Source organism: Eulemur rufifrons, chromosome 20, assembly GCF_041146395.1.
Source record: "Eulemur rufifrons isolate Redbay chromosome 20, OSU_ERuf_1, whole genome shotgun sequence".
Lineage (NCBI taxonomy): Eukaryota > Metazoa > Chordata > Mammalia > Primates > Lemuridae > Eulemur > Eulemur rufifrons.
In genome coordinates this window covers 37,999,852-38,015,962 of record NC_091002.1, presented here as the reverse complement: position 1 = coordinate 38,015,962, position 16,111 = coordinate 37,999,852, and the positions used below count along the sequence as shown (strand labels likewise).

The 16,111-nt window shown below is 41.4% G+C and overlaps 1 protein-coding gene across 6 annotated transcripts in view; it reads left to right on the top strand.

Moving 5' to 3' along the window:
• The window catches only part of KIF16B (kinesin family member 16B), a 266,306-nt gene that overhangs the window by 63,706 nt on the left and 186,489 nt on the right, over positions 1-16,111 (top strand). For all 6 annotated transcript variants that reach the window (XM_069496659.1, XM_069496657.1, XM_069496658.1 and 3 more), the window contains exons 11-12: positions 1,551-1,616; positions 4,589-4,648. In XM_069496659.1, the coding sequence (XP_069352760.1) occupies positions 1,551-1,616; positions 4,589-4,648 (126 nt within the window). The remainder of the gene's footprint in view (positions 1-1,550; positions 1,617-4,588; positions 4,649-16,111) is intronic.

Genomic DNA, 16,111 nt, shown 5'->3' with positions numbered 1-16,111 from the left:
CCCTGAAAATGTGTCCTTTGTTAGGGACCCTGAAGGATGTGCCTTGTTAAAGGGATGCTGGGTCCTGTGGGTGTGGCCTTCGAAACCAGGGTGGCCTCCATGTGAATCTCACCCCTCACTATGAGGGGTTACTCAAGAGGGCCAAAGACAACAGCTCCTGGGCACCTCTGATCACTGCTGTATAGACTGTCATGAGGACTGTGCTCACCAGGATGAACACCTGTGCTCCCAGCCAGGCAGCTCTGCTTTCTACTGAGTACACAGATGCCAAGTGTGGCTCGTGATAGTCTTCTTAGTTTGAATGCTTAGCTGAGCCTAAGACTGCCTAATAAGTGTTTTTGTTTGAATCGAAATGGAAAAGTAAATAGTAACAAAAAAATGCAGCCTCTGGGGAGGACAACTTGGCAATTAAAAAAAACATACATATAGATGACTCATAAATTTCCCTTCTGGGAATTTATTCTGTTGATAAGAGCCATGCATGCTGTAGGCAGTGGGCATAAGGATAGTCGTAGCATTGTTGGTAAAGAAAAGGTTAGAAAAAAACTACATTTATGTTAATAAGAGAATACTGATATGAATCATAGAATAGCCATGCAGTGGAGTACTATACAGTGAAATTGGAATTGTTAAAAAGAATGAAGTAGTTTTACTGAATTTTCCCCAAGATATATTGTTCAGTGAAAACTGCAGTCTTCAGAATGGTGTTTTTATGCCACGTGTATTTAAAAACATAACAAAAACATGCTTGCATATGACTAGAATAACTGCAGTTCTACACAACCAAATTGGGAAAATGTGGTTGCCTGTGGGTGGGGAGGAAGGACCCTTTTCTTTCTTCTTCCTGATGATATCTCAGGCAGTGGGAAGGGTAGACAGAACAGGCAGCACTGAGCCTTACCACTCCGGCCAGGGACTAAAATGTCATGATTGAAGTTGAAGTCCCAGCTTCAAAGGTTCCATCTTTGTGTCCTGTCTCTATCTCCTTGTCCCTCCCAGCTCTAACCTGATTGTGGTGTTTATTATCCTCACGTCAGTCTTTACACTTGTGCCACATACATAAGGAAATGGACACAGATTGTAGTGTAGCCTTGTTGTACATGGAATACCATCCAGCTGTGAAACCAAAGAGTTTCATTTGCATATATCAACTTGGATGAACCTCAAAAGCCTATGACTGAGCAAGACTTAGTCATCATACCTTGTGAATCTTATACTTTGCATATATTCAAAAAGATGAATCCTTAAGATCTAGGGATTTAGGTTGTGTTTGATTTTGGTAAAAAGTCAAAAGGTCACATCTTTCACTTTGCTGATTTGTATTGCAAATGTAGGTTTACCAGGATGTCATGGTTTTGAATACTATGAGATATGTATCCCATTTAAAAGACTTGGTGTTAACAATTTTTTTGGAGGGGTGAGAGCATTCCTTTTTACCTTTATCTAATAGTTTCTGTGAAAATTTTTGAGAATTTACTATATTAATGGAAAAATCCTCTAGGTCATTGCTGTTTATTAACGACCGATCTCTTTTATGGTTTAAATTGTAGATTGCCCTCTTGGACTCCCCCACAGCTTTAAGTATGGAGGAAAAACTTCAGCAGAATGAAGCAAGAGTAAGTGATACTTTGACTTGTTATTTTTTTAAATCATGACTTTCACTAGTATTTTAAGTGCATGCTTTTTAAGACTTACTGTTTGAGACTCATTTTTTTTATTATTACACTTAGCCTCCCCCACCTCCCCACCCCTTGGTCATTTTTAAAGAAGCACAAGGGTAGACTTTTCTGTATTGCATCACATTTTCTATGATTTAATGGATGGGATTTGTCTGGCATATGATAGTTAACTGCAATTAAATTCACATTCAGACCCTCTTGACAAGGCAGCGAGGCCACTTGGGCCATCAGAGTAGACAGGGGTGTAAGGTGTAGGGAGACTGTGTTCTGCATTCCTGAAGCTTAATGATGACCCCTGTTTAGCTTTTTGTCATCCTTTTACTTTGTTACCAGTGGGAAGAGCAGCACTTGGCCAATCTCTGATTACTCTAGGAAGGTGCTTAATTTATCTTAAGCTAGAAGAGATTTGAGGCCAGGAGAGAGTGGCAGTGAGTAACAAGAAGAGAGAATAGATCTGGAGGTGTTACCACCTGAAGCCAATATGTGTGCTTGTGCTTTTGGAAAACCAGTTTCGTGGCTGACCTTGTTCTGTATTATTATTACTATTAAAAACCTGTGAAAAGAGAAACAGACGTTAAGAACAATTTTTGGAGTGGATTTTGTTCATGGTGCTGAATGGTTAAAACAGACTAAGAAAAAATTGGATTCTGCTGGTAAAAGCTCTTTCAAGAATATACAGTATGGAAGATAAAAATTGGATTGTAGTTAGGAACTTGTTGACACATCCCTGGATAATTATGCTGATTAATATGCTGATAATAGCATTAGTAAAAACATTAATTTCTTAATCCCTATTTCTTCATGAAATTTTATATATTAGTGCTTCAAATTCTAATTTTGAATGCTATAATTTAAGATTATATCTAGATACAGTCTTAAATTGTTTCTCAGTAATAGTTTTCATGAATACCTAACAAGTTAATAGAAACCAGTAAACATATTAATTTGAATGTATTGCACATGCTGTGACAGAAATGACTGCCTATCTTATTGCAAACATTGTCTAAATTTTCATTTAGTTTTTTTGCTGACCCTTTTTAATTTTTGCAATCTGCTTGATTATAAATCTCATCACCTGATCACATTGTTAGAGGCGGTATCACCTGTTTTCATTTTTGTTAATGTTTTAAATGAAGATTATTTGACTTAAATACAATGGTAAAATAAATCCAAGGTATACTTATTTTTTAAAGCTAGAATTATTTGACTGAATTTGAAAAGGATTGATTCGCTCACATTTCTTCAGTGAGAACATATCTGTTGGCAAAATGCAGAATCATTTATTGTTACGCGCTTTGTGTTCTCGGATAAAGTGCCAATGAGAATCTATTAACTGGTTAGTGTAAATTAGTGAACTTAATATGCTAGTCTTTTCCCTTTCTGTAGGGAGAGAAGGCATAAGAATATTCCCTCTCTGAAAGAATCTTCAAAACAAGAAGCCTTGAGAGCCATCAGACTTTCACTGCCTGTGGGGTTGGTGTCACGCAAGTGATGAAATGAAGTACTGGAGTGTAGTTTCAGAGAAATCAGGATAGTCTGTCTTATCAAACTATTAAAAACAAGCAAAAAACAAAGTTAGGTTCTTTCAATCCTGTTTCTTTTGTTTTTCACCAAGAAGATGATAGATTTTAACACCAATGCCTAGTAAAAGAAGTGACATTATTTTTTTAAAAAAGTTAATTTAGAATTCTCAGACTCTTATTTGAGGTAAATTGAGGAGTAAAAAGTAAATTGAGGAGTAAAGTGGCCATGGAATGACTCAATATAACCGGGTGAGAGGTGTCTGGTTTTCCTCTTGGATGAACCGTCACTCCAGACCCTCCCTTTCTTGTCAATAACAAATGTTTTTTTTTTTCGCTAGTTTGCTGACTTGAGTACCCTTTCCTATTACCGTGCTCCATGGCATATAGCAGTGACAGTACAATAGATGGATTCTGTGCATGCATTTTGGCCTGCTGAAATAGGGACACTTACTGGGGAGGGTGACCAGTAGGTTTAAATGGGACGTTGCCTGCTGTCCGGAGTAAGGAGGTGGCAGGAATGGTGAAGGTGCTGAAAGGAAAAGGCTTGGAAGGGATGAGTTCTTCCCTTTCTGTAGTTACTCTCTTTTAGCCCTGGGTATATTCCTTTACAGAGAACACATTTTTCATTCATTTTTTTTTTTTCTATCTCTCAATTCAAATATCACTTTTTGCTTCTTAATGAATTAATCACTAGGAGCATCTTAAAAGTTTTATGAAACTAGCAGAATATTTCCATTAACTTTTAGAAGCCATTTCCAACTGTGCTGTGTTCAGCAGTTGAGGATATTTTCTCCCCTAAGTTAGAGCAGACTGGAAAGAAGCGATTTTTATCAAGCATTTTGCTTTCACTAAAAGAGTCAATTAAAGAAGCACCTTTTAAAAAAAAGATAGAATGAGATTTATAAACCCTATTAATTAGCTACAAAAGCAAATTATCTCCTAAAAAAAAACCCTGCAGCATCCAAGGTGATTTAATCACCACATCTAATTAGAAAGGAAAATAAATCACTCTTTCTTAGGACATAAAGTGTAGTCAGGAAAAAATAACCCATTTAATGGGACATTGTCATCCTTGAACTTGTAATTTTGGTTAGTAATCCGAGGAAGCAGCTTTTATTTAAGTACACCATGAAAAAGACTCTTGTAATATTCTCGGTTAATTGACAGATTTCTGTCTGTTCATTCCTTTGCCATAACGTAGGTTGTAGGATGAGATCAGCTTATTTGATTTATATTTGGTGATGGTTCTTTCAGAGGTAGAAATTGCTATCTAATTAAAATTATCTTACATACTTTCATGAGCTATTAGGATTTGAAAACTTTCTAGAAGAAAAGCATAAACATTTGTGTATGGAGCAGTCACAGATGTTTATTTTTATTTTTTAGGTTCAAGAATTAACCAAGGAATGGACAAATAAGTGGAATGAAACCCAAAATATTTTGAAAGTAAGGACTCTGAAAAGGTGTTTAGTTTTAATATATTGGATTAAATAGGTAAAACTCCTTTTTTTCTCCTCAAACATGGCAATTGTGTGCTCTGCTTAAGGTAAAATTGATGGAGCCGTTTAGTGACTTTTGTGGGATGGGAGCTCTGGTTTGATTTTGAAGAAGTGGAAAAGAAGGCTATTAGACACTAAACTGTGTGTTTTTAACAAGTACGGGTTATGTTGATATTTAAGATGTTTGCTTTTACTTGTTGGGGGTTTTTCTATTTTTGGGTGAGCACACATTCAGACTTTGTTTAACATTTAAAGGCATCCACTTTGTCTTTCTGCTTTTGTTAAAGCCAATATAAAAGCGATATGTTAAATGAAAAAAAAAATACTTCCCATGGCAGTATTATAGAATATGCTTGCATAGCATGGCCAGAGTTCAGAAATTTCTAAACTAGTCATTTCCTATGATAACATTTTTCTGTGTGTCTCAAGGACTCACTGGGATGGTTTGCATTTCTAGCAAGACTCGCCATGAAGGGATGTCAGTATTAGCCTCCATTTCCATACGTGATGCTTCAAAATACAAGTTTCTTTTTGTTCATATTTTCTGCTGAGTTGGTGGTAAACCTCTGTCATCTACTGAGGGTCAGCCACACCCAGTTTGAGGTTCAGATTCGAATTGTGTTGCTTTGATAGCATCTGGCTGACTTTAAGCCTGAGGAGAGGTGATTCAGGGGCTGCGGACTCTGAGGTTTGTTTTTGAGGTCTGCTGAGGGGAACCTTTCCCAAAGGACTAAAATCTCCACCTGATATGGGTGAGGCTAGCGAAGTGAGGTTTAACTGAATGTCTCGGGAGAACCCTACCTGGGATCCCCTACACATGAAAATGGCGCACCCTATTACTGTTGCAGAGGGGGGCGCTTCTGAAGGCCTGGATTCACCCCTGAGTTCTGCGTCTAACAACTGTTTCAGGGCGCAGGGGCAGTGTTATATTACCTAAAGCTCTCCTCGTGTCATTTAGGCAACGTGGCCTGCTCTGGGGGGTTCAAAAGGCTGCTTCTCCTGAGGTCAGAGGTTGTGCTTTAGTTTTAGATGGTGGCGGGCTGTGATGCTCCTAGAGAGATTCTTTCAAGCTACTTCTGCACCGCAGTAAGTGAGGGTTTAGACCTTTCTTTCCTGTCTCTCGATTATAATGGTGATGCCACATTATTTTGAAGTACTTCAGTGTTCCCTTTGTTGAGAGATTTTTGTGCAGGAAACCGAACAAGGACTTCACTCATATTTCAGAATAGTCATGTGTGGAATAAGCTCGCCAAAGACGGGACTTTTTTTTTGTTGTTGTTTAAGTTGCATCCACTCCAAGAGGTGATGCTGCAGCCCCTGAAGCCCAAGTCATTTGACTTTCATGGCATGGTATGACTTTCCTCAGGAAATTTGCCATAGGAGGAGGATGAAATCTGTTCCATTTAAGGAAAAAAAGAAATGAAATAGTTAGCTATTTGAAGAGTCATTAGCATGTATCGTGGCCGTTAGCACAGGAGGCAATGCAGCAAGAAATCGAAAGATTTAAGCCTCATCTCTGCTGCTGCCGCGGTGGCTCCTCTCCATGCGCTGTGTACGCGGCCTCTGCCAAGGTGTCCACACCGAGTCGTGGCAGTGAGACCCCCGAACAAATCATGCTTTTTCCTGTAAGCTAATTTTTGGGCACAGAAGCTAAATCCTCCTCCAATTCCAATCCTGCTTTTTATAAATCTAATTATTTTTATTTTTTATGACTTCAGATGAGAAGGAAAAGATGTGATAGGTGCTAGGTATTAAAGATTATGAGAAAGGCAAATGCTATTTCAATTTTTCCCTTCTCTCGACCTTGTAAGCCCATTTTAGATTTCTCTGCCGGTGTTCGTACTCTAAGTCTGTAGCCATTTTCTGCTCACATTTGGTATCTTAAGGGCTGTCTTCAACTCTTATTAGAAGACTGCCTGAGGGCTAAGGAGAAGAAGAAGGCTACTCAAATGCTTTTTATGAAAACATTCTTTAGAAGTTGATTGTTACTGGATGATGAGTTTGTATCTGTGCTTTGTGTGATCCTTTTCCGTATTTCTGCCGGATGTGTTTCTGTCAGTCAGTTATTGTTCCAGTAACGCTGCATAAAACCCACCCCAACTCAGTGGCCACCACCCATGCCGTATGCTTGCTTATATTTCCTGTGAGTTATGAGACTTGAGATTCGTTTCCCAGCATCCATCCATCCTGGGGAGGTATTGCAGGTATAGGGGAATGCCTCTCACGTCAGTGTGTAGGATAAAGGGCCCTTGAAGTCAGAATTACTCTCGAAAGTTCCCTAAATTTCCCTGGAAGTCACCACATCCTAAGCTCTTGGATGCTGAAAAACAAGGAGTAACTCTGTTCCTTTCTTTTTGCATCTAGTCTGTGGTTTCTCTCGCCCTGGATGGGTAGAATTTCAGGTTCTGCTGCACGAGGGTGGAGGGAGAGTGAAAGACCGTTGGGTGGGCACATACTCCACAGCAGGCTCGGACTGTTTTCAGCAGAGCTGGCGGCAACGTGGTGACAGAGGCTGGAGCCTCTGGCTTTGATGTGCGGAACTTGGAACTCGGATCTTAGGCTTCCGTTCCCTTTGTGACTCACTGGGTCACGACACTCCTCCAGAACTGGCACATACCCTAGTTCCCAGCTTGGAAATCGTAGTGGATGGCAGCCTCTTCCTTATATCCAGGTTCACAGGGTAAGAGATCACAGAGTACTGTGTTATCTTGGAAGTAGTTGACAGTGGAACATGTGTTTATCTTGAAAAGGCAGACGTTAGGCAGTTAGGTCGTGACAGAGAGTTTTATTATCCTCCACACCATACTCTATGTCTCCATTCTCTTGCCTCTTAATCTGCCTTCCTCATTTTCATTAATCTTCCTTTTCTGAGGTCTAAACTCCCTTGCCTGGCCCCAGAGGCCCTGGTCTCCAGTTTCATCGACCTTGTCATAGTTCCCTCTGTGCCTGCCACCCTGGCGTCCCTGCCCCGCCCTGCCTGCTGGCTGGGCACTGCGTGCCCTGGGGCACTTTTGTTTGTTTGTTTGTTTGTTTTTGTCTCTCCTGGCCTTTGCTGGTGTCACTCCATCTTTTAGGGTGCTTTCCCCTTCCTGTGCCTCGGTCACAATCCACCTTGAAGCCCTCCCTGGTCCTTCTTCCTGTCCTCCACTTCCCGGTTAGGATGAATTTTGTTTTCTGCAGCGTTTGGTTTTTCCCCTGTCACAGTATCCATCATCGTCTGAATTAGGTGGTATTGGTTTCCCCTTCTTACTGCCAACTCTCACACACACAAAGCAGGAGCAGGGTCTGGCCAGGGACTGTCCCTGTCGTTCTGTGAGCCAGCTCCTAGAACGCTGCTTCTCACAGAGCAGCCATGCAGCGAAAATTTACGGGATTAAGTTAACGTCAAGAAACAAAAATAAAAACCTTTGTATAAATCTACTAGGGCTGCCAAAACGGAATACCACAGACTGAGGGGCTTAAACCACAGAAATGTATTTGCTTACAGTCCTGGAGGCTAGAAGTCCAAGATCAAGGTGCTGGCAGTGTAGGATTCTCCCGAGGCTGCCCTCCGTGGCTTGCAGATGGCGCCTTCTCCGTGTCCTCACGTGGCCTTTTTTCTGTGTGCCGGCACCCCTGGTCTCCCTCTGTGTGTCCTAATCTCTTCTTATAAGGACACCAGTCAGATTGGATTAGGGCCCATCCTAACAGCCTTGTTTTAATCACCTTAATTAATTAGTTTTAACTTAATTAAAGACCCTATCTCCAAATACACCCACATTCTGAGGTACCGGGGTTATAGGGCTTCAATGTATGAATTGTGGGGCGGCACGGTTCAGCCCGTAACAACCTTGAACCGTGCAAATCTGATGACCGGGTGGGAACAGTGGCAGGGCGTCGGTGCAGGCAGTAGTGTGCGCTGGCCAGGCCCCTCCCTGTGTGTTACATTGTGCTGTTCTCATTCCTGCTTGAAAAGCTCATGTATCACTCTGTGTTCTTCTTGGAGGGAAATCTGGCCGAATTCCTTTTGGTTATAGCTCAGTGCCTCATTTAGGTCAGTTAGATCTTTGCTGTTCAAAGTGTGGTTCATGGACCCGCAGCATCAGCATCATCTGGGAGCTCGTGCGAGCTCTCAGGCCCCACTCCCGACTTCCCGAATCCGAATCTGCCCTGCAGTGTGAGCCCCAGGTGAGGTGTCCGGACCTTCAAGTTCAAGTGCTGACTCAGATCCACTGAGGAAGAGGGGGGCAGTCTTGGGCTTCTGTACCCTTGGATTTTGTTCTTCCTCTTCTCCTGCCCTGCCCCGTATCGTGGAGGGGCTAACCCCTGTGGACTCCCCTTTGCTGGGGTCCCATGGAACCCCCTGTGGGAGATTGGGGATGGGGAGAGAGAGAGAAACCAGACTCGACTCTTCTCTGAGGCCCCAGCTCCCGCAGTGACTGCTGGCCCACAGCGGTTGCAGTTCTGTCAACAGCCCTGGTGTCCAGAAACACCCCCTGCTCTCCTTGCATCTCCTGCCTAGGGGTGATGCTGCTGTTGCCAGTTTGTTACGTGTCCTCATTGTCCCCGTTGGCTTTCCAGCTCTTCCTTCAGCTGAGTGACCAATTCCCTGTACTTAAACACTAAAGTGGTTTCTGTTTTGTGCTTAGACCTTGTCTGATACCCAAGTGTGCTCCACAGTCAGTCTCTGGACTGCACTGCGAGCTGCTCAGAACCTGGTGTGTCCACATACTCTTCCTCTCTTTTTGATTCTTCCTCATCTCTTCCTAGAATGCCACCCTGGTGTGATTTTCATCTTGGCTGAATTTATCTTAAAATGCGATGACTCTCAAACTTAATGTGATAAATCCAGCTTCTCCAAGCCTTGACATCACTGGCTTCCCGAGGCCCTTTGAATCGGTTTCCCTGTTGCACAGCTACAAAACTGTGCTCATTGCACAGTGCTCGAAGGGGTTTAGAAAGTGACCACTCAGTACCCCTTGTGTGTACCTTCTGGCCGGGCTGTTTACAAGTCCCCTATGTTTTATTCCCAGTGAATTTTTTCAAGTGATCCTTTAAAAGGAGGAGTCCCGAAATTCTTTCTCTATTCCCCAGTTCTCCGCCTCCCCCCCACCCCACCGCCTCTAATCTTTATGCCCCTTTTCGGTTTATCTTTCCTGCACACATTTTGGTTTCTCGGTTATAGCGTTTTATAAATGGTTAAAGAAAAATGTTCAAGGTATGTCATCTGGCTTCCAAATAACTCCTTGAGCTCTGTGCTTCAAATAACTCACAGACAGTTTGGACGGCGGCACCAAGCCGGCAACCCTCTGACAGATGGTGTGGCAGAAGGGAGCGATGGCTCTGTGAGTGTCTGTCCAGAGCAGAACTGCAAAGCGGCGCTTGCAGCCCCGAGAATGCTCTCTGTTTGCATCCCTCTAGCATCGGTTATTCTTCTCATTTTTAAATAACTAGGGTCTCTTCCTTGCTGAAAACATATCCTTCGATTGCTCCAGCATTTGGCTGGATTTAGTGTTTTCATTGCCCGGCACAGGCCTCTGACTATGGCGCCGCAGGGGGAGGGGAGAGGAGGAAGCAGGTGCTCACATGCAGACGCCTAACGGGAGAGGCTTTTGCTTGGAAAAGCAATTTGTATAAGTTGAATTGAAGTTGTCTTTTTTTTTTTTTTTTCCCAGACTTTAATTATGTAGAAATTTTAGGTATCTTCCACACAGTTAACAATTAACATTTGTTGAACTGAATTTGGAGGATGGAACATATTTGAGTCCGTGTGATGATGGGACCCTAACACAAATGGTTTAAGTTCAAATTGTGCTGGTGTCTTGATAGTCCCTTCTGTGGGAGCATAGAAGAAGCAGGATACTATAAGCCCATGGCAGGGGAGGATAGTACACTGATGGAAGAGATCTTTTTACTTTTGCAGAATGTTTTGACTAATAAGAAATGTAGTAAAATGAAGGTGGGATCCTTTTCTGGCTTAAGGTTTTCTGAGTTTCAATTTCAGGGACAGAAATGTTTTCAACCAACTTATTTCTGTTTTATAATAGAATCAATCCACTGAATTTTTTGTCTCTTGAAGATTATGGCAACCTATAAAAGATTTTTTCCCCTGGCTGCCTGCAGTTTTCCATTTCCTGGAGGAGACGTGTGTTGGGAGTGTAATGGATTTGGAAGGAGCACTAATAACCGGGGCTGTTGCTCAGCAGGCTTGTGGCAGGTCAGGTTTGTGGAACGAGCTTCTTGGGGTCTTCTGGATTCCTGCTGCCCAGGGCACCGAATGCTCTGGTCTCTGGAAAAACCTACAAACAAGACATGAGAGAGACAACATTTTTGTGACTGCTGTCTTTTAAATGCAGTTCATCTTCACCTCTTCTCAGGACAAGAATTGAACCTGGGGGCAGGTCTGGGGTAGAATTTTATTTATGGACATCAATTCCCCCAGATTTTAGATTAAGGAGGAGATATCTCTTCAAGCCATGGGTTCCCTGCTTCCTTATCAGCAACTGTTTGGGCATTTGATGGTTCAAAATTCTGAACTGCGACAAGTCACACATAGAGTTTATAGTTAGTTACTGCCATTTTAAAAATACAAAGTATTGTCTCTAGAGCTTATTTGGCTACATGAAGATAATATATTGAATTTTCCAAGTGTTCATCCAAGTAGAGATTGGCTGCGGTGGGAATTTTAGAAGTTGTTGTTCTTTTCCCTTTGGTTTTTGTTGTAAAAGTAGAGTCAGTCCAACTCAGCACCTGCGTGTTAGCGCAGTCCATGTGCAAGTCTTGGCCGTAGGATGTCAGTGACTTTCTTGTGAGTTGCATTTTTATAGTTTCTAAAAACTTTATTTTCAAACTTTTGAAAACATTTCAAACTTTTTGAAAGCTTCTTTTGGCAAAGAAGAGCTAAAAGGTGGTGAGCATCCTTTTGACATACTGACATTCTAAAAAACTAGGATTGCTGCCTATGTTGATGAAGAAATTCCTACCATTACCATGAGTTTAAAAAATATTCTCCCTATGATAGAATATCTTTTCCAGCTTGCCTCAGTTTATTCCTCCCTCCTTGTCTCGTTAAGCACATGTGTATTGAGAGCATCTTACGTATTAGACATAGTCCTAGGCACTGGGTATACTCAGTGAGCAAAACAAAAAATCCCCACCCTCGTGGAGATTACGTTCAGTGTTAGAAGACTTTTTCCCACAGTTGGGTATTCTTTTGTAAAGCTCCCATAGTCTCGTCTAGTCTAGTCCTCTGATTTCTAATAGAACTCAAAGACATTTGTTCTAAAACAATATAGTCCTTCTCCCAGACTCTCTGATGTTTGAGGCCTGAGATTATGTAAAACAAGTAAGTCTTACTGTTTGGGTTCCAGTTCTTTATTAATTACATTTACTTAAAAAGATAACTTATGCTAAATGAATTTGCATATATTTATGTAGACACACGTGTGCATGTGCACACAATCTTAAAGCATTTTGAAAAGCCCTTGAAACATAGAAAGCATTTTATAAATTTGCTTCCTTAGGATATAAACTCCATGAGGACACAGTTTCTGTTTTGTTTACTGCTCAGTAGATCTGAATGCTGAGTGACTAGATGGTTATAAAGGGCCTGCATGGCTGTCGTTTGGAGGAATGAGAAAGAACGACATGCATCCCTGGATATGGGACGGAATGACGTTTGAACATTCTTGTTGTTGCAACTATCCATATGCCCGTCATTCCTTCTGTTAGATTATAAACTCCTATAGATCAGGGAGTGTATTTCGCTCATCTTTGAATCTCTTATAAATTCTAGTGTCTTAACGTATTCTTTATAACTAGGAAGCATTCAATGAATAGTTGTTGAACTCGTCTTGTTCTCCCATTTCTGAGAAGTTTCAGGACAAGTTTAAGGACTTTGCCATAGAACAAACTGCCCTAAAACTTAGTGTGTTCAACAGACTATTGTGATTTCCGATGCTTTTGTGGTCCGGGCTGCCTAGGTGGATTTCTCCTGCCTTCACCCACGCCCAAGACGGCCTTGCTGACATGGCTGGTGGTTGGCTCCAGGTCAGCTGGGGGTGATTTGGCCTTGTGTCTCTTATCCTCCATCAGATTAGGTCTCAGGGGCCTAAGAGTGGCAAGAGAGGATAATCCCTGACATCCACGCATTTTTCAAGCTTTCACAGGCATCTCATTTGCTAGTGTCTCACTGCCTAATGTTAGTCAGATGGCTAAAACCAGAGTTAGATGTGAGGGGAATGCCCAAACGCTTGCGTACAGGGAGAGCAATGATTCTTGCCATCTTTGCAACAAAAACATACCACAAGCATCTTTTTTCTCTCTTCTCCTTGCTCCTTTGCCTCCTGCTAGCCCCAGTGGTTTGTGTGTGTGTGTGTGTGTGTGTGTTCATTTGTTTCATGTTTCTGTAGAAGAGACTGTTGAAAGGAGGGAGGTTTTGGAATTGAGAGTTGCGATAAAGGTGACTTGAAAGAGAGTATGAGAAATTATTTGTCTCCCTGCTTTAATTTGCAGACTCGTGCGGATAACTTTGTGTCTGTTTGAACAAAAGTCACTGTCAGTACCCCCATGTGCAAAAGCCTTTTATCTTTTTTCAGTGCATTCACACATACTATTTCACTGGCTCTTCCTTGATCTTAAAGTGAGAGAAAAAAAGATGTTACTGCACTTTATATAGTTTGCAGTTGTTAATTTTTCAACCTCTCATTAAAGTTAGACTCTGGCTGTTAATTTCCGTCAAACCATGTGTTCTCCCTTCTCTAAAGCTCTGCTCTTGCAACTGTTTTTTTAAGATGAAAGCTCAGTAATAAGGTTCATGGTTCTTTGCAACTGGCACTTGGTAATTAATAAGGGAGATGACTGTTAGTGCTATAGCACTTGGCAGGGTCAGAGGCCGAGCTGAGCTATTCCCAGAACCAGCTCTGATGTTGTTACTAATGCCAAGCCTACCATATTTTCCATGGCAGTTCTTATCTTAGAGGAACCGCTCGTAAATAAAGGTATTCCAAGTATATGCTCGTTCTTACTTTTGAATAACATTTCTGGAGCAAAAGGCTCAGAAATAAGTCATATGCGCCCTGTTAAATGTTGGTACCGTGCGATAAATTATTTTGAACACATAAGGGATTTTCCTTCTGATCTTTTTCAGTGAGGCATGTGCACTGATGGGCTCTTAGTGCATATTTATTGCCACAGTCGGGAAGGAAAAGATTGCCTGGTCGTATGGAAGTGTGCTTTATGTACACCTGTACTCACTGGGTGCTAAATTGTAGGGACTTAGTTTCATTGGCAAAGAAGCTTTTAAAAAGCATCCATTTCATGATACAGATAAGTTTATTGTTTATGTCCTCCGGAACACATTTGACTCACCTTGGGTGATTTCTGAGAGTTGTGAGTTTGAAGAGGAGTGGGTGGTGGTGGAGTAGCAGTGAGCTTGGGAGTGAGGAGATGGTTTTCCACCTGCCTAGACTAGTGACTTTTGCTTGTACGTTATTCTGGATGCATCATTTATCGCTTTTTAGAACTTAAGACTTCTGTTTTCAAAACCTTGCTATAACATGCAGACAATAATAGTACCTATCATATAAGGTGAGAAATGAGCACATGTGAAGTGTTGAGGATAATGCCCAGCACGTAGTCAGCATTGTAAACATAACAGTGATGATAGCCATTTTTTTCTTATTAATTTTGTTTATTCTGAATCCATCCTCTTTGCTGTAAAACTGAGTTGTCAATAATACCTAACTTCCTGGTCAGGCAGGAGAAAAAAGAAATTATGTATATGGAAACTTTTGAAGTATGCAGTTTTATACAGATACAATTTGGTATTACTTAAAAGATATTTTATCAAGTAGCATTTTACATTTATTTACTTCAAGTAGCAGAAAACCCAATTCCAAACTGGCTTATGTGGTATAGAAGTTTATTAGCTGACAGAAGAGTAACGGTAGGGTGGGGTTTAGGCATGGTTTATTCAGGGCTGTGGCTCTCTGGGATCGTTCTTGATTTTGCCTTTTGGTGTATTGACTTCCGGGTGTCTACTCTCAGAATGGCAAAGGGAGAGCAGCAGTTCTAGCTTTATGTCTCCCAAAGACATTATCCAAATGGAAGGAGTGTGAGTTTCTGAGTCCCCAACAAAATATGGAGCTTTGCATAGATTGGTGCATTTCTGAACCAGTCTCTGGAGCCAGGGAGATATCTTGTTCTCACTGGTTTAGGCCTGGGTTATCTAAACCAATTACTGTGATAGGGGAATGAGTTACCCTGATTGCTTGAGATGAATCAGGGCCCACTTTTGGAGCCCTTTAGGGTTCACCACAGCTGTTATGAGCTGAGGGTGGAGGGAGCAGGTGAATCTGGGTGACACCATCCACATTTTCCACCGTAGATGTAGAACCTGGTCACTTACTGTAGTGCAAACTAGATTCAGGGCAAACAAGAAATGCACATTAGTTGAAGCATTCTTTTATTTCTTAAGAGAAAATATTTTCAAATACTGCATTTTTGACTTAGAAATGCTGTATTCAGCTGGAAAATTACATGAAAAGTACAGCTGAATGTCTGTGCTGTGGTGTGAACATTCTGTAATAGGGACAACCTCTGTTTTCTGGTGTTAGAATTGAAGGATGACACGAAATGAATTCCACGTATTTAAACACATTTTCCTTTTCTCCATTAGATTGATGACGTGATTTAATGTGAGCTCCAAATGTGGGTGTGTTCTCTTCTCTAGCTTTTCATATATAGTTTTGAATTTTGCTTAATTCAAAAACTTAATTCAATTGACCCCTTTAGCTTGGTGTTTCCCACCCCAGCCTACCTAGCAACAGTTACTATGTGTGGCAGGTTGGCATTGCCCTCCATTTGTGTCACAACAGCAGATTTTAAAAGATTACTTTTCCTTAGCATCCTGGTTGATTTCGCCTTTGCATTATATAAGGATGACAGCAGTTTCTCTTAACTCCAGGCAGCAGAGCTCCAAGTCTGTTAGCAGAAGTGATGGTTTTAAGAAATACAGATCTGTAAGTCACAGATTATGCTAATCTGCATAATTAGCAAGTGGGGATCTACTGAAAAAAGAAATATAGGCCTAAGTTGCTTGTGGATATCTGTTACCAGGATATTCTGATACTTGCCAGGAGGAAGATGGCTGTAGAACTAACACCTTTTCTATACTTTATAATATCAGCTTTGCCAGCCAAAACCAGCCTTCCTGAGCAAGTTGTCTGTGTCACATGGATAAGAGGAGTTAGTTCCAAACAGCTCTGATTGCTTCTTGAAAGAGTCTAACAACACAGACATCTCTGAAGATGGTCATTTTCCTCTAGATCCAGTATATGTTACTTTTATATATATCATATTTAAGCCTATTTTGTCCTTGCCATTAAAGTAAAAATTATATTATACTGGCATTCCTAGCAGATTTGACTGA